We start from the raw sequence: 27,800 nt of genomic DNA on the forward strand, positions 1-27,800 counted from the left end.
TTAACCACTCATCAGTTGATGAACATTTGGAGTTTTTCCACTTTTTGTCTATTATGAATAATCCTGCTATGAACATTTATGTACACATTTTTGTGTGGACATATCTTTTCATTTCCCCTGGATGGAATTGGCGTAGAATTGCAGGTCAGTGAGTAACTCTGTGTTTAACTCTATGTTTAACTTTTTGAGAAACTGCCAAACTGTGTTCCAAAGTGGCTGCACCATTTTACATTCTCACCAGCAATATATTAAAGTTCCAGTTTCTCCACATCTTCACTAATATTTATTTCGTCTGTATTTTTAATTATAGCCATCCTAGTGGTATGAAGTAGCAGTTCACCTTTTTAGGCTAACTAGCTATATTCTCTAACCAGTAAAAGCATTCTTACAGCCATTCTGAATAATGAATTTAGAAAAAGCTTTTTGAAATGAATACATTTCTTTCCACTATCTACTTCTCTTCAACTAGAATCTTTTGTATATACAAATGTCGCTTCCTCCTTGAAGTTTATAACTCCTTGCTATTATGCTTTTTCAGCTTTTATCACATGCTACTTTAATCATGTTTGTCTTCCTGTCTCACAAACTAGATTTTAAGCTCCTTAGGCTCAGGTGTTTCATTTAAGCTTATTTGTACTCTTTCATATTTCCCATAATGATCTATTTTTATAAAGTAGATGCCTAGTATTTATTGAATAAATAATATAAGTAGAAACTTCTTGGCTTAGTAGAGTAATGTGTTCATATTAGAGTAATGTGTTCTACTGTTCATAGTTTTACAGCACTGCCCCTTTCTAGCTTTTTGTGAACTAGCATGATGTGGCCCTGTGCCATGTTGGGCACAGCAGGTGTGTTCTCAGTGAACATGTAGCACACCATGCTGTGGCCCACCATGAAGGTTTCTTCTCAAGATGAGGAAACTGAGACACAAAAAGCTTGAGTATACTCAGTTGTCATCCTGGCCTCATCTATCACTGGGACCATTGCAGCAGCTCCCTCCCTGCTTCCATTTACTCCGTACCTGACCACCAGAATCATCCTTAACCGTTTCAACACAGGAACAGAAAGACTTGAGTTTGGTTGAGTGATGACTGGAAAGTATCCACAGGGAAGGTGGTTTGAAGCCACAGAGAAAGGCATTTTCTGAGCCACTCAAATATAACAAAAAGGCCCTAGTGTCTGGTTGAAAGACAGGCTAAATAAACTTGTTATGAAGACTGCAATACATGGAAAAAATGCTTATACAGGAATATTAAATTTAAAAAGTAGGACCTAAAATCGTTGTGGACTATGATTACAATTTAGCAAAAGTAAAAACGCACACCAGAAAGGACTGAAAGGAAAGCCTTAAGTGGTTGTGTTTGGGCAGTGAGATTATAGTAGGTAATCCTACTCCCACCCGCCCCCCATTGTCTGTAATGTGCTTGTATTGCATTTCTTTTTTTTCTTTTTTTTTTGCAGTACGTGGGCCTCTCACTGTTGTGGCCTCTCCCATTGCGGAGCACAGGCTCCGGACGTGCAGGCTCAGCGGCCATGGCTCATGGGCCCAGCCTCTCCGCGGCATGTGGGATCTTGGCGGACTCTCAACCACTGTGCCACCAGGGAAGCCCTTGTATTGCATTTCTTAATGAAAGAAAACTACAAAGAGTTAACAACTTAGGGGGAAAAAAACAAGTCTTTTTTTTGTTAATGACCTCCTGACCTCCTAGTGACTGCAGGATAAATTTGACATTCCTTAGCCCTGCCTAGGAAGCCTTCAAAATCTGACCCCTCAACTGTCAACATTTTAAGTGCTCATACCCTCTGATTCAGCTTTCCGGTCCTCTCGGACTGAAACTACAAAGTGAGGCAGTACAAGGATGTTCTTGTAGCATTGTTTGAAAAAGCAAATGAATGTAAACAACCTCAGTGTTCATCAGTAGAAAATTAGATACATGAATTATGCATATCCACACAGTGGGTATCAACATGGCCATTTTAAAAAAATGAGGTAAATTTATATGTACTTTTTGGAAAAGAAGTCCTAATTGTATGGAGTGGAAAAGGAAGCTGACCTCACTTTTGTGGGAAAAGCCCCTGTACCTATGTATTTATTCATTTACAGACATGGATATCTGTATTCTTTTAAAGTATGTAGAAAAAGATATAGAACAGCATTATCCAGTAGAAATATAATACAGGCCACTTATGTAATTTTAAATTCTTTAGTAGCCACCTTAAAAAAATAGTGAAGGGCTTCCCTGGTGGCGCAGTGGTGGAGAGTCCGCCTGCCAATGCAGGGGACACGGGTTCGTGCCCTGGTCCGGGAAGATCCCACATGCCACAGAGCGGCTGGGCCCGTGAGCCATGGGCGCTGAGCCTGCACGTCCGGAACCTGTGCTCCGCAACGGGAGAGGCCACAACAGTGAGAGGCCCGCATACTGCAAAAAAAAAAAAAAAAAAAGTGAAAAGAAACAGGTGAAATTAATTTTAATAAGATTTTTATTTAGCTCAATATGTCCAAAATACATTTCAACATGTAATCAATATAAAAATTACTATGATAAAAATCTTAAATAGTAGACTGTCTTCTACCAACCTTTAAGCTTTATATGCCTCTGGGTACCTAGCACAGTCTTCTATGCTAATATGGGCACATCTTCAATTAAAGAAATTTTAGAAGACAAATTTTTTTTTTCTGATAGGCCTGATAGATCATGCTAGGTAGTATAGAGTTGTCTAACATATAAAGCATTCCTTCTTATCCTCCTAGCATTATGACAATATATCTGTTCATAGCAATGTAAATAATTGCTAGGAGTTTAGATTCTAGAGTCTGATAGTCTGGGTTTGAATCCCATCTTTTATCACTCACTAGCTCTGTGATCTTGACCAGTATCTTGATCTTGGTAATCTCTGTCTGCCTCAGTTTTCTCATCTGTAAAATGCACATTTAATATTAGTTACCTACTTTATATGATTGCTGTAAGAATTAAATGAAATAATGTAAAGCACTTGAAGAAACAGGATTTATAGTTAGCTGTCAATAAATATCAGTTACTGACCACCATCATTGCCTTCAACATTTCTACTCCTCAGTTGAAGCTTAATAAATCATCTTCAAAATTCCAAAGTCTTTGAATTTCTACTTCTCAATCACTAAACTTTTCTGTCCATGTTTTTCTGAACTTCAAGCCTCCACTTCAGGATCACAGTGTTTTCTTGCTCTTGTACTGTCATCCTCTGTCACAGTCGAAAAGTATGTAATATTTTCTGATTAATAGAATTTTAAAACTCATCTACCCTATAGGATGACCTCAAAATAACATTTTCCTTTTAAGCATTCATCTCTGTCTATAGAATAAAGACCTCTTCTCTTTGCTAAATCCACTTCCAGCTTAGGCAGATTTGTTATGCAATTTGAGGGCAAAGAGAAGGAACACTTTTCAGGGCATCATAAGGGAATATAAGTAGTTGAGAGATAAGATTCATATACTCTCATCTTTCTTTCCTTATTCTCTGAGTTACCCCCTAATTCCCTAAGGATGAAAAGCTGGAGTTGATGTCATAGCTACCTCAGATACATCATTCCTCTTGTGTAATATCCTGGGACAATAAGAGACTCCTGTGTTCTCCTCCACGTTCCCCGGCCCCCAATATAATATTTTTTGTTTCATTTCATGACTAAACATCATATCATTTTGTTTACTTTATTATTGAACTTCTTTTGTACTTTTATATGCCTTAGATTGCAATAGACATTAAATCCGCAAAGCGAGAACTAAAGAAAGCAAGAACTGTCCTACAAATGGATGAGCTCAAATGTCGCAAACGTGTTTTAAGGAGGTTGGGATTTGCTACGTCTTCTGATGTCATAGAGATGAAAGGACGAGTGGCTTGTGAAATAAGCAGGTAAAACCTGGTTGTTCTAGAAAACTGATTCTAAAATGGGATACTGTTTTTTAAATGGAGGCTATTAATCTTTTGGAAAAAGAGCTATATTAAAAATATAAAGTTGTACAATGCCTTCCATATTAAAATACAGGTTCTGATCATGAAGTTGAGAAATTAGAAAGGGAGAATAAAAATCTTTTGAATCCTACTAATTAACACAGACACCATTAGTACTTTCATATGTTTCCTTTTTCTTTATTTTAATGCATTGTGGACTTTTTACATAATTGTAACCTTAGTTTATATATGGTTTTTGTATACTTTTAATTATTTTTACAATTATGAACATTTTCCCACCTTGAAACTTAATCTAATAATCATTATCCTTTTTTATGTAAAGTTTTGGTCTAACAGTAGGGTATTAGAGTATAGCATATTATAGGCCACAGCTTGAAATTGGATGTAAACTTTTGTAAATTGGATATAAGCTGTTGTCTATTTTGGTAATCTTTTACCACATTACAAATGACCTTAAAACCAAATGACTTAAAACGGAAGTCATTTCATTCTCTCCAATTGTTTCTGTGGGTCCGAAATGCTGGAAGGGCTCTTTAAGTTGTTCTGGCTCAGGGTCCCACTTGACTGCCATCATCTTGAAGATACTTATTTTGCCATAGCCATGACCATTATTCTCGAAGAGTCCATAAAAGACATCTTGAAACAGTTTCTGTGTTCTCACCAAGGCCCTAATGGATGGGGCCAAAGAATTACAAGCCTTGTAGATGGTTTTGGATATTCTTGATGAAGACTTATTCATACTGTTCTTATTGATCATCTGGTTCAGATATGAATTCAGATATCGGCAGGGGCCAAGATTCTGTGGCAAACAGGACAGTTCTAGGCCGCCAAAAGGGGGCAGCGACTACCCGGCCCCAATTAATTATTACAGAATAATATGATATCAGAGTATTCAACTTAGAAAAGTCAAAAATCCAGATTTTTTTTTTTTGGTGAAATCTCTTGATTTTTAAATGTTCAGATACTAATTCAAAATTATTTTTTTAAGTCCCTGTGCAAGCTAAATAAAATGTTTCTTCATGTTAGATTTGGCCTACAGGCTTGTAGTTTTCCTTTAAGCTGTGATAAAATTAAGTTTTCCTACTCTGTACTTAAAGAAACCTAGGCACTATAAGGCTAATAATTTACCCAGGATTAAATTTAGACTATAACACCAATCTACTGATTTGAATGCCAAAATTAATGTTATTAGAATTATTTCTTTGTGATGTTATGTAGTATTGATATTTAATAGTTAATATAGAAATTAATTTCTATTAGATATCTGCAGCTAGTTTTAGTCTTAGAAGAAAAAATATTTAGAAAGATAGTGATAACAATATCACATATCAAAGTACGTTACCTTTCCCCCCAAATTTGTCTCTCCCTCTGGTCTGTCTTGCTGAATAAGACCCAGCCACTAAAGGCAAAAACTGGGGAGTCATCCTAGATTCCTCCTCTTCCTTCTAGCTCTCTTCTCACATCTTCATGATTGTTTTCTCCTACCTCTGTGCTGTTTTAACTATTCCCACTGACTAAGGTACATCCTGTTTATAAGTCTCTACAACCCATCCTTTATACTCTTTCTTTCAGAATAGTCTTTCCAAACCATAAATCCTACCATGTCATTGTTTGGTAAAAGTCTCTCAGTGATTCTGTATCGCTTTCAGAATAAATTCCATAATTTAGTGTATTCTCGCCTTTCCCTTTCTATCCTGTCTGTTGCCACATTCCACACATGGTGTTTCTTTTATTTAACATGACCTTTTCCTTGCTCCCTGTTCCTGCATAATTTTTTTTAAAGATCCTCTGAAACTTGCTTTGAGTTTCTTCAGTTTGATTTTAGGCTCAACTTTTTTTGCATAATTGCCTATATAAATCTCTATTAAATTGCTGTTCTGTGATTATTATCTTTCTTATCTGCCTCCCACATTAGACTATAGAAGTAGTCTTGCCTTATTTGTATTTTTGTCGTTTTGTCTTGACTTAACTCTCAGTTTACCATTAGGAACCCATGTTTAGTTTTTGACTTTATTTTTGAGTAGTTATTACTGTTTATAAATATTGATAGTTCATTACTTTATTCTTTTTTAGAAATCTTATGAAAAATAGGAAATATGCCCTTTCTTCCGTTTCTTTTTTTTTTTTTTTAAGAGTAACACCCTTATAGTTACTGGATGGATCCATTAAACCCTTTTATAAATATAAGATACTCTATGGAACCTTGATTATAGAATTCTAGAGACACCATCACTGTAGTCTTTTTCCAGCTTTCATTGAACACAGTTGAGAATTCAGAATTTTTCATTTGTCATCCACATGGTAAAGAGAAAAATAACAGAAAAAGATGTTTTTGCAATTATTACACAAATCAGAAAATTAACACAAAGAGACAAAAAGCACTCGAGGCAAAGTGATGATGGTGAAATTGGTCATGTAAGCAAAATCTCAGACCCTAGGTAAATTCTCACACTCAAGAGTCAGTGAGTGAATAATATATTTCTAAGAACAAGAAGAAAAATTTAAGATTTTTATAACTTTACTCTCCTTTCTGTTCAACATAAAGGACTTAGTTATGTAATGTTTTGTGATAAGAACTTGGGCCATCCCATTTTGCTAAAAAGGACTTGTGACTTTATCTTTCATCTTTTGTATTTGTGGCTAAATTTTCCTTGATACAATTCTTAGTTGGTCAGATACTGAAGATAGTTGTAAATACAAGGAAATTGATAAAAAACAGATGATGAAGAGATGAAAATAATTATAATCTTTATAATATAAATCTATTACTTTTATAATATAAAAATAAACAAATGGGACCTAATTAAGCTTAAAAAAGCGTTTGAATAGCGAAGGAAACCATAAGCAAAATGAAAAGACAACCCACAGAATGGGAGAAGATATTTGCAAACAATTCGACCAACAAGGGATTAATCTCCAAAATACACAAACAGCTCAATAACAGAAAAAACAAACAACCCAGTCAAATGGGCAGAAGATCTAAATAGACTTTTCTCCAAGGAGTACATACAGATGGCCAAAAAGTACATCAATAGATGCTCAACATCACTAATTATTAGAGGAATGCAAATCAAAACTACAATGAGGTGTCACCTCTCACTGGCCAGAATGGCCATCGTCAAAAAGTCTACAAAAAATAAATGCTGGAGAGCGTGTAGAAAAAAGGGAACCCTCTTACACTGTTGCTGGGAATGTAAATTGGTACAGCCACTATGGAGAACAGTATGGAGGTTCCTTAAACTAAAGATAGAGGGACTTTCCTGGTGCTCCAGTGGTAAAGAATGCAGGGGATGTGGGTTCAATCCTGGTCAGGGAACTAAGATCCCACATGCTGCGGGGCAACTAAGCCCAAGGGCCACAACTACTGAGCTTGCGCACCTCAACTAGAGAGCCTGCATGCTGCAAACTACAGAGCCCATGTGGTCTGGAACCTGCGTGCCACAACTACAGAGCCCACGCGCCCTGGAGCATGCATGACACAACTAGAGGGAGAAAAGCCACACGCCACAAGTAGAAGCCCACATGCCACAACAAAGACCCGATGCAGCCAAAAATAAATAAATAATAAAATAAATCTTAAAAAAAAAAAAAACTAAAGATAGAGCTACCATATGATTCAGCAGTCTCACTCCTGGGCATATATCATACTCTGAAAAGATACAGGCACCCCAGTGTTCATTGCAGCACTATTTACAATAGCCAAGACATGGAATCAGCCTAAATGTCCATCTACAGATGAATTGATAAAGAAGATAAGGTACATATATACAGTGGAATATTACTCGGCCATAAAAAAGAATGAAATAATGCCATTTGCAGCAACATGAATGGACCTAGAGATTATCATACTAAGTGAACTAAGACAGAGGAGGACAAATACCATATGATATCTCTTACACCATGTGGAATCTAAAACACGATACAGATGAACTTATTTATAAAACTGAAGCAGACTCACAGACTTTGAAAACAAACTTATGGTTACCAAAGGGGAAAGGTGGGCTGGGGGGTAAGGGCAGATAAATTAGGAGGTTGGGATTAACATATAGACACTACTAAAGAGAAAATAGATGATCAACAAGGACCTACTGTATAACACAGGGAACTCTACTCAATACTCTAATAACCTGTATGTAAAAAGAATCTGAAAAAGAATAGATATATGTATTGATATATGTATAACTAAATTACTTTGCTGTACCCTTGAAACTAACACAACATTGTAAATCAACGATACTCCAATATAAAATAAATTTTTTTTTAAAATCTGAATGTGAAAATGTACAATTATGGAGCAAAGAAGATGACCTTTCTCTCTTCAGTGAAATTACGATTTGTCATAGTCTTTTAAAATACTGTATTTAGGGCTTCCCTGGTGGTGTAGTGGTTGAGAGTCCGCCTGCCAATGCAGGGGACACAGGTTCGTGCCCCGGTCCGGGAAGATCACACATGCCGTGGAGCGGCTGGGCCCATGAGCCATGGCCGCTGAGCCTGTGCATCCAGAGCCTGTGCTCCGCAATGGGAGAGGCCACAACAGTGAGAGGCCCACATACCGCAAAAAAAAAAAAAAAAAAAGTAAAATACTGTATTTAGATGATGCAAAAGAAGAACCAAAAGTAAGGGTAAGCTAGAACCTAAAAGAGAGGTATTTAAAATCTGGAGTCAGTAATATGTTTTGACAATGCAAGTGCAAGAAGAAACAGAAGTAATGATAAGCTAGTACCTATTATAGATATGTTTGAAATCAGAAATTGTATTTACTAGATGGATATACTCCAGATTCATAGATAACAGTCTTAATGAGCAGCAATTTATAACATTCTCAGCACTAGGAAACTGTGAATAAAATGTGTGTCTGCTATGGGTACATTCTAATTAAGATTTCTATAAAGTTGTTTTTCATTGTCTGTTTTTTAAATTATTTGTAAAATAATTGAGTTGTAAACCATTTAAAAGGTCCTTGGACCTAGGTAATAAATGCTAATGACTAATTTTTCTGGTATTCTGAGAGTTAAGAAATGATTCTTTATTTCAATGAATATCTGCATTTTGGTATTTGCTAGAATGGGCTCTTTATAAGAAACACCCATTTCACGTTTATTATTCATATATTGGTAAATATAAAGACCTGCCATTTCCTTAGTTAAATAAATCTTTGTCACTCCTCACTGACTAGTCCTTATGTTCAAATAACATATTTTATTTAAAACTCTATCTTAAGGATGTGTGGGTACATATGCGTGTTTTTATATTCTGACATTTGGAGTGTACTCTTTTTTGTTTGTTTGTTTGTTTATGACGGTATAGTGCTGATGAGCTCCTTCTAACTGAGATGATGTTTAATGGCCTTTTCAATGACCTATCAGCAGAACAGGCAACGGCACTACTAAGCTGCTTTGTGTTTCAAGAGAATGTGAGTTAATAGTTTAGCACATCTTATTTGTTAATTTACATGTCTTATAATTTAATATTATTATGGATTTTTTAATTTTTAAAATATGCCTGCATGTTTACATATTATAGGTAATGTTATTAGAAATCAATGTAACTATAACCCAAATTTAGTAAGAGAGAAATAATTAAATGTATATTATTAGAAAAGAAAGTAAACTAGAATTTTATTTATAGACAATCATCATTAATCAGATTCCAAGTTAAAAATTTGCTCTATAACCCAGTGCATTATTTGAAGATCTAGCTTAGTCAGACAGTCTAGAAGGAAAAAGAAAAGGTAAAATTAGGCAAAACTAGTAAAAATGAAAAGGGAGTGAGGTCGAATTAACATTCCTCTTCTCAATTTTGGAGAATAACTGTGAGGCAGCTGATTGTACTAGAGGCTGAAGTCTTAGTTTTCATTGGCAAGATTTGAGATAATGGCCATACGATTCTCATCACTGGCTTGGCAGTAACTTTTTCATATGAGTAGTTAGTTGACTTTCACCAGCTCTTAAGAAATCAAAAAATGAAATGCTGGATGGACCAGAAGGACACTATCATCGTTTACTTTATTGCAAAAGCCAGTATGATTTATTTTAAAAAGTAAAATGCATGTTTCACATTTCAAATTCAAACCTTTATTCATTGTTTATAAAATTGGCAAAATAAGAGTAAGACAAGCACATTTACCTTCTAAAAATAATGTTGCTACTGTATAAATTTTTAGAGAACCTTTTACCATATACACTTAGTTTAACTTTTAAAAAAGTAAATTGTGAAAAAAAAAAAAAAAAAAAAAAAAAAAAGTAAATTGTGTAAGACAAATTTGTTTGCAGTTCTGCTGTCGATCTGTTTATCCATTAACTATTTCCTTATTTATTAATCAGATCAAATACATAACTTATTGGAGTAGGTAGGTATTTTCTCTCAGCTCTCTGATTACAGATCAGAATTACAACTGCAGTGGTAAGGATAACAAATAGGACAGTAATCCAAAAATGATTTATGCTCTCGTAAGAATACCTGCTGTGCACCCATGAAGTAATTTAATTTGCATGTGAGGAATGCATTCCTTTACAAAATATTATGTTTGGCTGTTGTTTTCCTTAGGTTCAAAATTTTATTACATTAATTTCCAAGATAATTGTTTAGAATGTTTGTCCAGTTTTCTTTGAACAGATATAAGGTTTAGAAATTATTTGGAGATTGGTGATCTTCTGCCTGTGTCAGACTTTGTCTTGTGGCTAATTTCTTATACTGTGCTTTTTTTTAATGTGGCAGTAAAAAAATCCTGTCTTCTGAGAGGCCATGTATGTTACCTCTTCATGGGAGTTGGGCCTAGCCAAAACACAACTCTTAAATCTTGGGGCAAGATGTCACTAAATGTAGTTGAGATTTGTTCAGTGAAGCCCCACTGTGTTATATGTAGTGTCATCAATTCTTGTGGTGTGGTGCCTTTCAACATCAAAATGGGTAATTGTACTGAAAATACCATGGAATTCTGTTGATACTTTAAAAGTATGTTTTCTAGCCAGAAAGGAAGGTAAATATAGTAAGATACTTGTCATAAATGCTGATACCTTCTGTTTTAAAGCTTGTTGTTTCTAATACCGTGCCCCCTCATTTTTTGTATCATTAGAAGTAATTTAAAGATTACACAGTATTTACAATATAAATATCAAGTATCTTACAAATATTTATTAAGCACCCACTATGTGCAATGCAGATACTTAGACACTAGAAAGACAGCAGAAACTTTTGCTTTCATGATACTTTCATGTATGCTAGTTGATGAAGATAAACAATAAAGAAATACACACATTATGACAAAAGGTGATGAGGGTTTTGGAGAAAAGTGAAGCAGAGGAGGCAGATAGAAATTGTTGTGAGGGCTGGGGTTACTATTTTAAGTAAGGTGATTAGAAGAGGCCTCACTGATAGAGTGACATTTGAATTGAGACCTGGAAGAGAGATAGGGAGCAAACTGCACTCACCTGGTAGGAGAATATTGGTAAAATGAAACATAGCTTACTTACATCAGGACCAGTGCCTTCTACTTACAGTGACCAGGAGAGAGGGAGAGATCAGTAACTGTTGATCGTGAATGGACACAATGTCAAAGACATGTACTTGTGTACTTTTCACTAAACTGAGATGTGGAGTTCATTCATGATACAAATCAAAACCAAGTCCTATATAAATACTGATGCTCAAAGTAAAGGCAGATCTATTGCAACTAACCTATAGTTGCTTTTTAAAAATTTACCTATAATTACTTTAAATTGTCTCACACATATATACATACATATATACATACATACCTTTCTTGTAATAATTTTATTTTTGTATAGTAAGTCTATCTTTGTCAAAATTTGTTCCTTAATAATAACTTTATTCTAATCACAAGTGTATAGGTTTTGAGGACCTGACTTATTCTCTTTGACAGTGTAAGAAACTAACACACAGGATTCAAGCAGCTTGTCCAAGTTTATTTGACTAGTTAGTAATAGACCTGAAACTCTTATTATTCTAATTGAGAAACTGATAGACTTTTCACTAGTGGGGAGACAATAATAAGAATACTGAAACTCATCTAAACTTTTAAATATTTTAAAAGTGGTTAGAGAGCTAGAAATATCTGGGTAAAACTAAAATTGAGGGCATTTTTCTAATGTTCTTTATCCAAGATTTTTAATTTCCACAGAGTGGGAGTTGCCTAGAAGCCAAACTGTTTCAAAAATCAAAGTATGATACAACAGTTTATAAATGTTGATGTAACTAAACTACTATGCATGTTTACAATATTCTCTCCAGTTCCATTTATGGTCACAGAAAATAGCTAGTTTAGCACACTTTGCAAATTTAGCAGTGTAATATTTTCTTCTGAAATATAAGAGAATAGTATAATTCAGGATGAGAGGAGTGGTAATTTTGCTTACACAAACTAAGTTGATTAGAAACTCTAAATGCTAACGACTGAGGTCTTATAATTTGAAATTAATGGATATCATGAAAGCTTTGTTTTGTTTATAAAAGCAGATAGTATATACTGCATTTTAAACTTGGGTTTTACATACAATCTTCCTTTTCTTTCATAGTCTAGTGAGATGCCCAAATTAACAGAGCAATTAGCAGGACCACTTCGTCAAATGCAGGTAAGATTTTTTTGAACTACATATTTTATGAATAGTATGTTGTGAAATAAACATTTGTGACAGTCTAATCATAATATTTATTATTCCACAGAGACAGCTTCCTTCAGGATTAAATATATCATTTGATGTTAGTCTTGTCATTTACTGCTGTTTTAATAACATCATTTGTAATTTTTCTTTTAAAAATTAGACATTCTCCCTCACCAAAATGTTAAGTTATATAGAGTTGCTGTGAGTACAGATTTAACACTGCATGGTGTAGATAGGCTATACCAACAGTTCAGTGTCTGCATCGTTTTCCTTGGTGTTAAGAATAGCATCTTGATAGATTTAGTTAGCTTAATTTTTTATACATTTTTCCATCTCAGTTTACAACAAATTTTAAAATCAGGTTTTAAAATCTGTTTTAGCCTAAGAAATGATTTATTTCTGGATCCTCAAAGCCACAGTAGTTTATAGTAATGAATTGGTCTCTTTTATTATTTTTCTTGGGAAGAATGGTTTTATCTATCTTTTCAACATTAGACAGGGAAAGATGAACTATAAGACACTGCAAGAGAGGAATGAAAAGTGAATCATAAAAGAAGGCCCCTTAAATGTAACATTTAACATTCCTTAATATTACTAAGAAATTTAAACTTCCAGAATCAGGGAAGTCTTAATAGGCCCAGGAGTTTTTGACCTTCTTGATTACCAAGGAGAAAAGAATGAAATCTAACTTCCTATTGTAAGGAAAAGGAAATATTAAGATTTACATTTTTTAAAGCATTGTTGGAGAAAAAGCATCATTTTGCCATAGGATTTATGTTTCTCTGAGTCTGGCTTGTTATTATTGTCTTTGTTTTCTTTTTTTTTTTTTTTTTTTTTTGCGGTACGCGGGCCTCTCACTGTTGTGGCCTCTCCCGTTGCGGAGCACAGGCTCCGGACGCGCAGGCTCAGCGGCCATGGCTCACGGGCCCAGCCGCTCCGCGGCATGTGAGATCTTCCCGGACCGGGGCACGAACCCGTGTCCCCTGCATCAGCAGGCGGACTCTCAACCACTGCGCCACCAGGGAAGCCCTTGTCTTTGTTTTCTTAATGAAACAATTAGAGATGAGTTAAATGTTACTGTTTAGTAATTTTAATGAAGAGTTTTGGTTTTTGTAGAAAAGGTATTACTGGGTGAAAATCATGCTCTTGATATGTTTTTCTTAATTAATGTAGTGGAAAACTTTGCTGTTTGATTACTCAGCAGTGGAACAGGCACTGTGGCTACTTAGAAGCAGAATATCCAAATTGCAGACTTACTACCTAGGAAGAAAAAGGAACCTTGTAGAATACTGACTTTGGAAACCTAAAGAAAAAGTGATATGGGAGATCATAAGTAAGAAATTTTTTAAGTATATGTTTTATCTTCAAAGGAATGTGCTAAAAGAATTGCAAAAGTTTCAGCAGAAGCCAAATTGGAAATTGATGAGGAGACTTACCTAAGCTCATTTAAACCTCACTTAATGGATGTAGTATATACCTGGGCAACTGGAGCTACATTTGCCCATATCTGCAAAATGACAGATGTCTTTGAAGGTATGGTTAAATTTTGTACACATATATTTCTTTCTGATATAAGAAATATACTTAGGATGGCATTGATTTACTAAACAAGAATAATATATTATTTTTAATTTTTGATAATAAAAAGAAATCTTCTGCCTATGTAAATCAAAAATATTCTCCACGAATCCTTTGTATTATTTAATAAGCTCAGTCTGCTCATTATAACAGTTTATAATCCTGTGCCAGAGTCTCTGCAATCACAAATAAGGCCTATTTATGTGGGTATTTTTACTTTTGGTTTTATTCTCTTAGTAATAACCTAATGGCTTGCTATGCAATTCCACCAAAAAATAGCAGAGCTAAATATGCTGTCCATCATTGCATTTCTAAAATCAATCAGAACTGTTACTCAACTGAAGAAAAATTTTAAATGAAGAAGTAAAGGTAAAGGGAATATATAAGGAGTAATTAATTATAAGTGAATTACAAGAAGCAAATAATAAGCACAATATTTAAAGAAAACCATATTTAGAAATGCTGTATTCATTGCAAAAAGATTGGCTTACGCAGATAGTAGATATTTATAATGGTGAATTGTGTTTGCACCAAACTTTCTTAAAAATTAAAATAAATGAGCTTAGACTTCATAGATATTTATTATAAGAACATTTAAAATTTTATTTTGAGAAAAATTATATTTTTAACATACCCTGTATACTATGCTTTTTACCCAATATTATTAAAGACTAATAGATTACTGAGTTTATGAATCTCTGCAACAGAATCAACTATGAGCCTTTACTTCACTACATTGAATTTTAATGGGTTTTAAGGTTTTAAATATTATATAGTATATTATTTTTGAATTATGGTGTGCTGTTTTAGTCCTTTCCCTAAAGTTTATTTCTAAGCCTCCATTAAATGGTTATTAGTATTACGGTCCCAAAATCTTTTTCTGAATACTGTATTCTGTTACCAGGATGGTCATTATTTATTAGGTAACTACTGTGTGCCAGGAGTTGTGCTAATAAGCATTTTATATAATTTAGATCTAATCACCAAAGTAGCACATCAGAGTAGACATTATTTGCACTTTGCACAAGGAAACTGATTTTTAAAAGGTAAATAATTTGGTCAAGGTCATGGAGGTGTATGTACTACATGAAGGCACTGTGATTTGAATTCTGGCCTCTGTGACTACAAGCACATGATAGTTGATAACTTCATCTAAGAACCATAATACCTTATCTTTGAGTTTTGGACCACCTAGAGACTTCTTAAATACTACCTAAAATTATACCATCTCTATCCACTGAAAATTTATGCTTGTAGGAATGGTAAGAAGGTCTATAATAATCGATGGTGGGTAGCTACTGTTGAGGCTGTGAGAAGAGAGCATGACATCCTCATCTCACCTGTGAACATTGCTTAACACGCAGAAACCCAGACAGATGTATGACAGCTTGTGTGTTTCAGACACACAAAGGCAATCAAGTACAGCATCACCACTCTTCAGTCTAACTTCTTCTGGGAACATAAAGATGAAACTAATTACTGTTCTTTGCCTAAATTCTACGACTTGTTAATATAATAGCTCATATTTGTATATCTGCTTCTCTGAGAAGGCGAACACAATGGCATAAAACAATAATGGTGCACTGTTTGTTTTGTTTTGTTTAAGAAAAATGAAGGGACAATAGGCCTAGAAATATAGGAAGCCTTATAAAATTATCTTTGTGGATTATTTTTCTATTCTTTGTACTTAAATGAAAAAGTTACCGCAGTATGGCAGATAAATCCTAAACTGCTAAATTGAAGACAGTTTGTATTTTTTTTAATTTATTTATTTATTTATTTTTGGCTGCGTTGGGTCTTCGTTGCTGCACACGTGCTTTCTCCAGTTGCAGCGGGTGAGGGCTACTCTTCTTTGCAGTGCACGGGCTTCTCATTGCGGTGGTTCTCTTGTTGCAGAGAACGGGCTCTAGGCGCGCAGGCTTCAGTAGTTGTGGCTTGCGGGCTCTAGAGCGCAGGCTAAGTAGTTGTGGCACACAGGCTTAATTGCTCTGCTGCGTGTGGGATCTTCCCGGACCAGGGCTCAAACCCGTGTCCCGTGCATTGGCAGGCGGGTTCTTAACCACTGCGCCACCAGGGAAGTCCTGACGGTTTGTATTTCTGCCACCTATGAGTTGATGTTTTCCACAACATACATACATAGCAATTCCTGAAATCTGTTTCAGTTCCTGAAATCTATTTCAATTCCTTGAGGTTATTTCAGTGTCACAGTTTGCTTGAGAAATCTAAGATTAAAAATTGAGGGATTCAGTTTATAACTTGAAATTGGGTCTAACATCAACACAATTTTCACGGTACCATTATACCAGCTATACCTTTTCTTTCTAAAATTGGGAAAGCTCATAAAAGCAAATTATATAATTAAACAGCAAAAAAATAACTGAGAACCTTGATTTACTTAGGATATTGTTTTTTTTGGTTTTTTTTTTGTTTTTTTTGCGGTACGCGGGCCTCTCACTGTTGTGGCCTCTCCCATTGCGGAGCACAGGCTCCGGACGTGCAGGCTCAGCGGCCATGGCTCACGGGCCTAGCTGCTCTGCGGCTCTCAACCACTGCGCCACCAGGGAAGCCCCCTTTTTTTGTTTTTACTATGTTGTTTAGTTCGTCCATTTCAGAATAGCCATTCTCTCCTCATCTTGTTACTGTACATGCTTTATATAATTGGAAAAATACTATAATCAAAGCTCTAGCCCATAGTATAGTGTGTCTTTATTTTTACAGGCAGAAAATGACTGCATTGGAACTTTTTAGTGTGCTCTGGTCAAGTGTCTGATCATGTCATGTCATGAGCCTCAGGAGTAGTTTTAAGTATTTTTCAAACATTAGCTGGAGCTAGTTAACATTGTAATGATTAACACCATATGTTTGGGGGACATCTGATGTAAGAGAAGAGTTTATACTGTGATTCAGTTGAGGAATTTTGAACACTTCACATAAATAATTATTGCCCTGTTACCACCCTGTATGGGCTATAGCCCATACAGATACGGGGTTTCAGTCTACTGATCCATTGTAGTAGATCCATTGTAACCTAGACAGGGCCATTACTATTTATTTCTGTCTATACAAAAACAATATTGTAGTCTTCACTGTGCATGAAGGATTTGCTTTCCACTAAGCACATGTCATCAGGAAAGCTCCTATGACGAATTATCACTTGAAAGTGTTTACTGTACTTCTGCCTGTCATAGGTTTTTTTGTTTTGATTTGGTTTTGGCTGCGTTGGGTATTTGTTGCTTTGCATAGGCTTTTCTCCCTAGTTGCAGCGAGCGGGAGCTACTCTTTGTTGCAGTGTGTGGGCTTCTCATTGAGGTGGCTTCTCTTGTTGTGGAGCATGGGCTCTAGGCGCGCGGGCTTCAGTAGTTGTGGTACGCGGGCTCAGTAGTTGCAGTTCGCGGGTCCTAGAGTGCGCAGGCTTCAGTAGTTGTGGTGTGCGGGCTCAGTAGTTGCAGCATGTGGTTCCTACAGCGTGCGGGTTTCAGTAGTTGTGGCACGCAGGCTCAGTAGTTGTGGCTCACAGGCTCTAGGGCACACGGGCTTCAGTAGTTGTGGCATGCAGGCTCAGTAGTTGTGGCTCGCAGGCTCTAGGGCACGTGGGCTTCAGTTGTTGTGGCATGCAGGCTCAGTAGTTGTGGCTCGCAGGCTCTAGGGCACATGGGCTTCAGTAGTTGTGGCACGCAGGCTCAGTAGTTGTGGCACACGGGCTTAGTTGCTCCACAGCATGTGGGATCGTCCCCGCACCAGGGCTCAAACCCGTGTCCCCTGCATTGGCAGGTGGATTCTTAACCACTGTGCCACCAGGGAAGTCCCTGTCCTAGATTTTTAAAGCAAATGCTGTTTGGCACATTCGTACTCTCTGCCCCCACCGCATGGTCTTCTCAACTGCCTTTGCACTAGCATAGTTTTACCCTTTCTTAGGAGACGGTACATCAGTGTTAGAAGGGATTTTCCAATGGATTTGTTATTTCAAAATACTTTTGCTAATAATAGTAGAGTAACATTCTATTAATATGTATCTGTTCTGTGTTTAAAGTTTGGCACAGTTTTAGTACTAAATGACTTAAGAATTAGTACCTGATACTTACCCATTTAATGAATAATTAACTGAGACCCTAGTGGGATCAGGAATTGTGCTGGGTGCAGTGAAAGCAACAGTCTCTGCCCTCCAGGAATGTTTTCAGCCTAAGCTGGGATCTAGTGGTAAATGATTGCAGGAAAATATAATTATAATCCTAACCTCAGGCCTCAATAACCACTTAGATAGGAGTTTTAAATCAAATTCAGGGCGTGAACTGTGGGGAACCACTTTTGCAAATGCCAGAAAGCTGGAGGTAGAAATAAATACCTCTCCAGATAAAGAAATGTGTTGATTTCCATCCTCAATTAGAATGGTGTTGTTTAAGAACCTCATGAGCTTGATGTTTATAAGATTACCCTTAAAGCATGTGTGCTCAAATGTCCATCAGTGGGTGAATAAATTGTGTATTATCCATATAATGGGACAGTATTCTACTGTAAAAAAAAAAAAAGTGAAGTACTGATTCATGCTAAAATATGGATGAACTTTGACCAGATTAAGGTTCTAAGTGAAAGAAGGCAGACACAAAAGCCACTTATTGTACAATTTCATTTATGTGAAATGTCCAGAATAGGCAAATCTGTAGAGACAGAAAGTAGATTTGTGGTTGCCACGGGCTGGGGGAAGGTAGAAGGAGGGGGTAGTGTGACTGCTTAATGGATATGGGTTTCTTTTTGAGTGATAAGAAGATTCTAAAATTAGATAGTGATTATGGTTGTACAATTCCAAATATACCCAAAACCACTGAATTTGTACACTTAATTAAAAGGGTGAATTTTATGCCATGTGAATTATATTTCACTGTGATAAAAACAGGCAGTGACACTGGGGTACATGCTTTAAAGTGGTAAATTTTATGTGTATTTTACCACAATTTTTCTTCAAAAGGCAATGACTAGGGCTTCCCTGGTGGCACAGTGGTTGAGAGTCCGCCTGCCAATGCAGGGGACACGGGTTCGTGCCCCGGTCCGGGAAGATCCCACATGCCGCGGAGCGGCTAGGCCCGTGAGCCATGGCCGCTGAGCCTGCGCATCCGGAGCCTGTGCTCCTCCGCAACGGGAGAGGCCACAACAGTGAGAGGCCCACGTACAGCAAGAAAGAAAAAAGGGGGGCAATGACTAGTAAGAATTCAGTTTTGCTTTACACTCTGGCAAGACCAGAAAAAAAGATTTGTAACAAACCATTAGGTTGTTAGTGTGTATGTTTCTGTTTCTGGTCAGCTTCAGATAGCCTGGGGGGATGGGTAATAGCTTTGTATCTCTTATCTAACACTTAATCTAGGTGGTCCTAATTGATGAGGCGGAATGATTTTCAAAACTGGGAGTAAGGAGAACCCTTGTATTACAGAGAACTGCAGTACGTAGGTATGCTGGGTAATTCACTTCTTCACGGTAGGCTTCATTCATCCCCTTTACGCTGCAGGCAGCTATGGACAGTGTTTGTACACACACGGTGATTTGTTGACAAGACTGAGGTCAGCAGCCACAGCCATTGTATGTGCAACCCTGTACCGCCTGGCCTCATTTTCTTAATTGTTCTCATGTCATCTGAAACTGTCAGAACTCATTTTCCAGAAATTGAGTGGGAGTGCTTACAAAGTGTGGCAGTGTTTGCTCGCTCAGATGTGCGTTTAGTTTCTTTAGCTTATCTTAGCAATATACTTCATGTGGTTGGGCCTCTGATAGCTTTTGCAGATCCTGGCTATTAACATGAGTTTCTCAATTTGTAGAAATACCAAAACAATATCAGGTTATCTGTGATTCCCAGTACACATTTGAAATCAGTCAAAACAGAGTTTGTGAGCCAGGGTACCTGGCTCTCCGATGCCCTGCACAGCAGTTTTATAAAGGATTTCTTTTCAATTCTAAATGACCTGTGAAATACACTCTGTTCCTTTTTAAAGTCCTATATATATTTACATTTTTAACCATTACCTAATTTAATTCTCTTCAAATAGAAGTGTTTGCAAAATACACATTTAATATCTGGCTGCATGAGTCATGCGATATTCATTACCTTCTCCATTCCAGCCCCCACCCTGTCTCTAGACACCCAGAAGTTACTGCAACTGTATTTCCTCTTTCAGTGAGAGCAGGACTGGAGCTCAGCATCCCTAGCACCTGAGAACAGAAATAACAAATATAGCCAACATTTATTGAGCTCCTATTGTGTTACTGACACTTGTGAAGCACCCTACATGCATTATTTCATTCATTTCTCACAATAACCCCATTAGGTATAGGAATTCTTGTTATCTCCACTTTATAGAAGAGTAAACTTAAAGTTTTTAATGTGTTAATAGAAATGATTTGGAAGGAAAGTATTGAGTTTACTTTTGGGAACTGTTGAGTTTGAGGTGCCTATAATATGTCTGGGTGATCAACTTTTTGTTGGCAATAGTATCTAGCTGGAATTGATAGCATTGTTTTGTTTTTGTAACCGTTGTTTTTATAATTATGGCCTATTTATAAAAAATAAGTGAGCAGCTTTCATTCACTTAAGTTAAAAGTGTTACAGCAAAAATGAGTGATACGCTAATGACTGAAGTTTGTGAAATACCACCTTTAAAGATAAAACGTAGGGTCTACAAGTGATTATCCTAATACAGAAATATCACACATGGACCATCCAGAACCTTATGTTTGAATCAGGACTGAAACAGACTCACCAGTGCTCCTACTAGCATTTGCATTAATGGTATCAAAAGATTTTTAAGCAGTAGAGGAGCACCGTTCCTCCTGGGATGCAGTGGGTGGGGGATAGGCTCCTTACGTGCCCTTGTTGTGTCGCTTGTGCCTGCACATGGGGGCCCAATGGAAGAGGGATAGGAGCTGCAACACTCATCCAGGGGAAGAGATAAAGGTGCTATCCATTTCTCTAGTCATGAATTTACCAGTGGAGCTAGGAGATGCTCCCTTCTGATCCTACAGTGGCTGGTGTCCATCTGGCAGCCTCCTGTTCCTAGGGAATAGGCTAGTCCTCTTCTTACCCATATTTGTAAAGCTGGTTGGTTGTGTTTGCTTCATGGTTTTGATTTCAGCCCCATCCTTTCCCCCATTGCAACTTCAGGCTGTTTTGTGCATTTTTATCCTGTCTCACCCAGTTAACTGTCCTCCAGATGCCATTCAGACCTGCTTTCTCTCCCTCTCCCTCCCCCTCCCCCTCCCCTCCCCCTCCCCCTCCCTCTCCCTCTTCCTCACTTAGGCCATTAATTGAGCTTTCTCCTTCCCTGGTCCTGTCTGTTCATAATTTTCTCAGCCACGGTCACAGCAAAAACAAACTAGTATCTTCAATTTTTATAAAGGTTTCAGCTTGTAAAGGTCCAAGATTCTTCTTCCATGAACTCTTAGCCTCAAAGTTTAAAGGGAAGCCATTGCTGTAAAGGGTGGCTAATACGGTTATCTCTGCCATTTCCAATGAGGGTGTCAGATTTCTTTTCTAAACCTAGATGTAAAACTGTTAACCTGAACCTGAAAGGCATTAACCACCTCTAGGGTTTCTCATTTGTAAAATGGTAGTAGAATGTTGGATGTGGCTAACGACAGTCTCCTCCTACTTGGAAACAACATCTTCAGTGAAATCACTATTTTCTTCTGTTAAAGGTTGCTAGTAAAAGAAGCAGTGTTTGTTCTGTTAATTTTCAAAATCTTAATATAGTTTATTGGTGTCAGAATGAGTTGTCTCAGTAACAGGAAGTAAACACCAGGTAGATATCACACAGCTGCTTCCTCATTCTCTTGGAGACCTGCTGTGGAGAGGACACAGCCACTGCTTAGAGAACTTTCCTTCTGAACCACAGTTCCTTTTTTCTAGTCATGGAGAGAGATTTAGGAAGCAACTGATATTCTTGTTTTCCCATCTGCCTTATGCACCACCAACCTGGATCAGTCTAATAATTCACTTTCTCTATTCCTGTACTTTCACAGCAGAGTTCTGCTGGAGAATAATTGTATGATTTGGTGTCATCAAAAGCCACAGTCTGTAACCTCAGAATCACATTAAACCTAGTAATAATAGAAGTAGCAGGAGGAGGAGAGACTGTTGAGCACCGGCTGGGTACACTTTGAACACTACCTCATGTAGTCTTGCCCACAGCTTGCTAGTACAGTCCCTCAAGTAGTAGATGTCATCTACTACTTAGTTTGCTTAGCTATAAAGTGGGAAGAGTAATAGTTCGTATCTCGTATTGTGAGGTTAACATCATGCATGTAATCCCTGGTCCACGCCCAGAGACTATGTCCTCCATGCAGGACTTCTCTCTGGCTCTGAGACTTCTCGTAGAGGCAATTCCAGATCCTCACTGCTCTCTTAAGCATCTACCTCAACTTTGCCCCAGATTTCTAGGTGATCACTCCTGCTTCAGAGGAAAGGGAGATGCCGCTAGGCCTGTCTTAACCTAGAAATTCATGGCATATATCCTTTCCCTTATTTTCCTCTTCAGAGGAAATTGCACTCAGTTCCAGGGCCGCCTTCCACTGTTTTCTGCACCTTTGCAGTCTTGAGTCACATCCTTTCTGCTGCCATTTTAGCATACGAATATGTTTATATTTCTCATCCACGTCTTCTCCAGCTACCAACATAACATACAGTGTTTAAGAGCAAGAGCATATATATCCTGGTCTTAAATCCTACCCACTCACTAGATGAATGATCCTGGGAAAGTCACTTAACTGTGCCTGTTTCCTTAGCTATAAAATGGTAATAATAATAGCTCTTATCTCGTATTGTGAGGTTAATATCATGCATGTAGAGCCTTTAGTACAGTGCCTGGCACAAAGTAGTCAGTAAGTGTTAGCTGCTGCCATCATTTTTTAGTAAGTTATCTTGTTGTCATCATCATCCTCAATCCCTCAATCCTTTCACAAGCCAGGCTTGGAAAGAGTAGTCGAGAATAGACCATCTTCAACTCCCTACCTCCCATTTCCTTCTTGAGCCATAGTAACCTAGTCCCCCATTTCACTGAAATTATCACAAGTCATTACTCTGATTGCCGAATTAAGAAAACAGACTCTTTGTGACTGGATCCTACTTGCCAATTGCCACTACTTCCTACTTCTTGAAACCCATTACTGCAAATTCTTTGGCATTACCTGGCAATGAAGATTTATAACAGAAGTGAGGAGCTTAGAGTATGACCTGAAAATCTTACTAAATATTTACAATTTTTTCTCGATTATTTTAAATGTATAAACTGAATTTAATTAAAACTGAAATTTATGAAAGTAATACATTTATTATAGAAAATATAGATAAATCATTTTTGTGAGGTACTATAGTATAATATGGTTAAATGCTTAGGCTGTAGAATCTAACTGTCTAGATTTAAATCCTGACTCCATCATATACTCCCGGCTCTGACCTTGGTCAAGTTATAATTTCTCTGAGCTTCTTTTCCCTCTTTGTAAAATAGGGATAACAGTACTTGTCTCATGGAACTGTAAGGGTCAAACAAGAAAATTTACACAAAACATAGATTATAGACCTGCCACAAAGTAAGTACTCAGAAAATGTTGGACATAACCCTTTTCTAACCCTTTTTTCTTGAAACATGCTCAGCCTTATTTCACCTTTCCTTGATGCCTAAGTCTTATTATAAACATTAATTACTTTACTCTCCTATAATAAGAAGGCCAGGGTTATTGTAAGATGTGTGTAGATGTGGAGGTGAGATGTCAGTCTTGACCCTACTTCTCCAAGAACTCCATGGACCTTCTAATGGGAGAAGAGGAAGGACAATAAAGTATGAACTTTGAATATTTTGGTTTAAGGACTGTATTATGACCTTACATTCCTTTAGAGCTTTGCCCCTGTCACAGAATTTGTGCATCTCATATCTCAAGTGAGACAAATCCAGTTAGGTAAAGTAAGCCCTCTGTTTAAATTGCATTTATCGTCATTTACCTTACAAATGAGAAGGGGAAATAAGAGTAGAGTAAGGGCCTAGATCATAGAGCTAATTACTTAGCTGAATCTTTCCTAGTATCCAGGTCACCATCCAGTCTTCTTTCCTCTAACTCCAGGTGTCTCAGCTCACTCCTTTTATAACCAAGTCTAGATTAGGTGAACATCCCATAAGTAGGAGATGATAGCATCCTTTTAAGAGAGGTATCCCCATTGATCTTTCAAGTTGACATATGTGCTGGTGGTCCTCTTGTTGACCAATCTCATCCCATAAACCTCTTGCTGTGAACTAGCATCTTTGTGTTCTGCTTGCTCTGGCCCATAGGTGGGTTCAGAAACCAGGCATGTTGTCCTTATCAGCCCAGGCCCTCGTGCAACATTTTCTCAGAGAGAAAAGGTGCTGTACATGTACATGGGCATTTCCTGCTGAATCCTAATGACTCTCTTAGGTACATGGCTTATATTTTTGCCTTTGTCTAAGCTCAAATTCCATTCTGCTTTATGAGTTAAATCTCTCTACTGTTTTTCTCCCTTGGGCACACTGTACCATAATGTGCAAGGCATTAAAAGGTAAAAAGGAGCCCTCAACACTGCACATCGAGTGTATTACAAGAGCTTGATACATGTTAATGAACTCTTCCAGTGTTGCAAGGAGTTAAATAAGGACCTGAAGTGTGAGTTAACAGCTGGCATATCAGAGAGAACTGATATTCCGAATGTATTTCAGACATTAAAAATTAAATCCAAGGGTTTTAAACTTAGGCAGGTGGCACTTAAGAGGAAGGATCTCAAGGCCCCTCCTTGTGCAAGTCTGACAGAAGTGAAACAGTGTTTACAACTTCACCTTTGATGCAAACACTTGTCTCAGACGGAGTCACATCCAGTGGGAAGAGACTGATCTCTTTTATGCTTCATTGAGGACACATCGTGTGAGGAAAGCACTAATGAAAGAGTCTAAGGTCCAGAAGAATGATTGATTGCACCTTTAAAATTGACACATCTGATCCTGTTATTCCCCTGCTTAAAAATTCCCTGTTGCATTCTCTTCACAGGATAGTGTCCAGAGGCCGTAGTAGGCCACACTCAGGGTCCTTGAATAGCTGCTTTTCTACATTGTCTCAGTGGTCTTCCCTTGTCACTGCCTGACAGGGACCTCATTTATAAGAGACCCAAGTTATATGTCACCTTTGCTACCTTTCACCCATGTTGCTCTCTCCTGTGCTCCCAGGGCATTTTGTTTACTTACCTCTCTAAGAGCAAGTGTGAACACATTATAATAAATCCATGGCTCGCTCTACCATTAGTCAAGGATGGGAGTTAAACTTTTCATCTTTGTAGCCTTCCTGGTGCCTAGCAGTCACCAGTCAAGTTTACTACTGGTTTACTGCAGGAGAAGTCCCTCAAAGTACTATCAATCAGTTAAATCATCCCATGTTCACCTTCCTTGCGTCTTCACAAAAGTTCTGCTATTCCTGATTATTTACACTTTACAAGTGATTTGTTTCCTTTTCTGTCCAGGCAGCATAATTCGTTGTATGAGGCGCCTGGAAGAACTACTTCGACAAATGTGTCAAGCAGCAAAAGCCATTGGAAACACTGAGCTGGAAAATAAATTTTCAGAAGGTCAGTATCCAGCCCATAAGCTTTTTCTAATAATTTAGGCAAATCCTGTTGAGACTTGAGCTCTTGACCACAACCTAGGAGAACATTTTCAGATGCTCTTCACTGGATTGCCATGAAGGGCCATGTAGTAGTGTCCAAAGAAAATATCAGTGTGTGTGTGTGTGTTGGAAAAAGTTTGTAAATGAATATATATAAAATCTCAAAATATTTATTGTGCACTTATGGTGTGCCAGACATTGTTTTAAGCACCAGGGAATACAGCAGTGAACAAAAAAGATACAAACCCCTGCCTTAATGGGGCTCACATTCTAGTGCAGGGAGGTGGACAGTAAACAAGTCAACAATTAAAATATATCAGGTAGCAATAAAAACAAAGGAAGAGACAGTAGGGAATTGGAGGATGGATACGATGGCCTAGAGTCCCCTACTCAGAAGGTGGCATTTAGGTCCTTCATAGACACTTGATATACTTAAGCAACAACAAGAGGCCAGTGTGGATGGAGCACAGCTGAACAATGAGTAGAATAGTAGGGGTTGGAGGAAGAAAAGAAATGGTCATGTAGCTCCCAGCCCTCAGCTTTTTCCTCTGAAATGATTGGAGGTTTTGAACACAGGAGTGATGTGCTCTGACTTGGGTTTCACAAGGCAGTTCTTGCTGTTGCATCACAGGCAAGTCTGTAGATTAGCAAGGTGGAAGCAGGAAGACCAGATCAGGAAAGAATGGCTAGACCAAGGAGGTAGTAATGGGGAGAGGCATACATGCTTGCAAATAGTTTCATTCATTCCATCTGAATGCTGGCCAAGAGAAAGGACTATGAGTTAAAACATCAAAGAAGAGCAGCCACATAGTTGCTCTGAGTTACCAGCTGCTCACAGTCAAACCTGGTGATTCTGCTGGCAACTCAGCGCCTTAAGAAGAAGCTTATGAAAGCTGCTTATATCTTCAACATTGTTAAGAGAGGCAGACCTATTTAATCACTCCAGGGTTAAGTCTAGTTTTGTAAACTTCTATATGATAAAATGTGTTTGTCCTTAGTCCAGAAAGAATTTCACATGGTAACTGAAATATAGTGCCTTCCATTGCAGGCTGAAAAATTCATGCTTTTGGGTCAACTAACTTCTTGGACAGCTTAGTCCCTCTGGTCTGGTCTTTCTGAATAATTTTAGACACCCCCGCACGCACGGGGTACTTTAGATTCAAGAGTCATGAGAACAGGGGTCTGGTTTCTAAGTTTCCCATCTCTCAGAGGTGGCTGTGAACTCCTCTAGGTGTCCTTCAGGCAAGCAAGGTTTTGTATTTTCCAGGCTTGCCCTCTCACCAAATTTAATCAGGATTGTTGTGCTGTCTTCAAAACCCCAGGGGAGAAGAATTACATTCTTTATGGTCTTGAGAATTTAAACTGTATTTTCTTTTCTCTTAGGAATCACCAAAATCAAGAGAGATATTGTGTTTGCTGCCAGCCTCTACCTATAAAGAGTCAGCTAAAGGAATGTGGGATTTTAAATTGTTCACCACCTGTCTGATGTATTATATTTAAATCAAGCATCATTCTAAGAAAGCATATTACATACACAGTTGTACATAAGCATTACATTTTTTTAATAAAAAAATGTACAGGTGGGGCATTTGTTTTAGTGAAAGGCTTGAAATTTTTTGTAATGAACTTAGAGCTATTAGATAACCATTGTGTTAAATGTAACTATATACACACAGGTAAAGTGGGCATCCAAGAGTTACAGTAGCAGCAGTCCCCTTAAAGGCTTGTATACTGGGAAGAAGGACGCATCCTCTTGCCTTCTGGTTGCAATCATTTTCCTTTAGAAAGCAGGCCAGCTTCATCTGGGCACTCTGCCACCTTCAAGGTTGGTGAGTGTTCTGATAGTGATTCCCTGTCGTTGGTGTTTCATGCAGAGTTGTATGAGAGTCCTCTTCTTTTCTTTCTTTAAAAGGAGAATTTCTCTCCTTGAAGAAATCTGATACATATACAGCCTGTATAGAACAGGTAACATTTAGAATGGGGCAAAGTATTTAATGATACAATTTTAAGTAA

The 27,800-nt window shown here is 37.5% G+C and overlaps 2 protein-coding genes across 4 annotated transcripts in view; one reads left to right on the forward strand and one right to left on the reverse strand.

Annotated features, from left to right (window-relative positions):
• The window catches only part of MTREX (Mtr4 exosome RNA helicase), a 137,449-nt gene extending 110,152 nt beyond the window's left edge, over window positions 1-27,297 (forward strand). For both annotated transcript variants that reach the window (XM_082650023.1, XM_082650024.1), the window contains 6 exons: window positions 3,728-3,891; window positions 9,259-9,364; window positions 12,486-12,542; window positions 13,943-14,105; window positions 25,645-25,749; window positions 27,171-27,297. In XM_082650023.1, coding sequence (XP_082506149.1) covers window positions 3,728-3,891; window positions 9,259-9,364; window positions 12,486-12,542; window positions 13,943-14,105; window positions 25,645-25,749; window positions 27,171-27,223 — 648 coding nt within the window. In that variant the 3' untranslated portion in view covers window positions 27,224-27,297. The remainder of the gene's footprint in view (window positions 1-3,727; window positions 3,892-9,258; window positions 9,365-12,485; window positions 12,543-13,942; window positions 14,106-25,644; window positions 25,750-27,170) is intronic.
• PLPP1 (phospholipid phosphatase 1) overlaps window positions 25,969-27,800 on the reverse strand; it is a 120,511-nt gene continuing 118,679 nt past the window's right edge. For both annotated transcript variants that reach the window (XM_082650028.1, XM_082650027.1), the window contains exon 6: window positions 25,969-27,739. In XM_082650028.1, the coding sequence (XP_082506154.1) occupies window positions 27,608-27,739 (132 nt within the window). In that variant the 3' untranslated portion in view covers window positions 25,969-27,607. The remainder of the gene's footprint in view (window positions 27,740-27,800) is intronic.

This window comes from Grampus griseus (genome assembly GCF_964374135.1).
Source record: "Grampus griseus genome assembly, chromosome: 3".
NCBI lineage: Eukaryota > Metazoa > Chordata > Mammalia > Artiodactyla > Delphinidae > Grampus > Grampus griseus.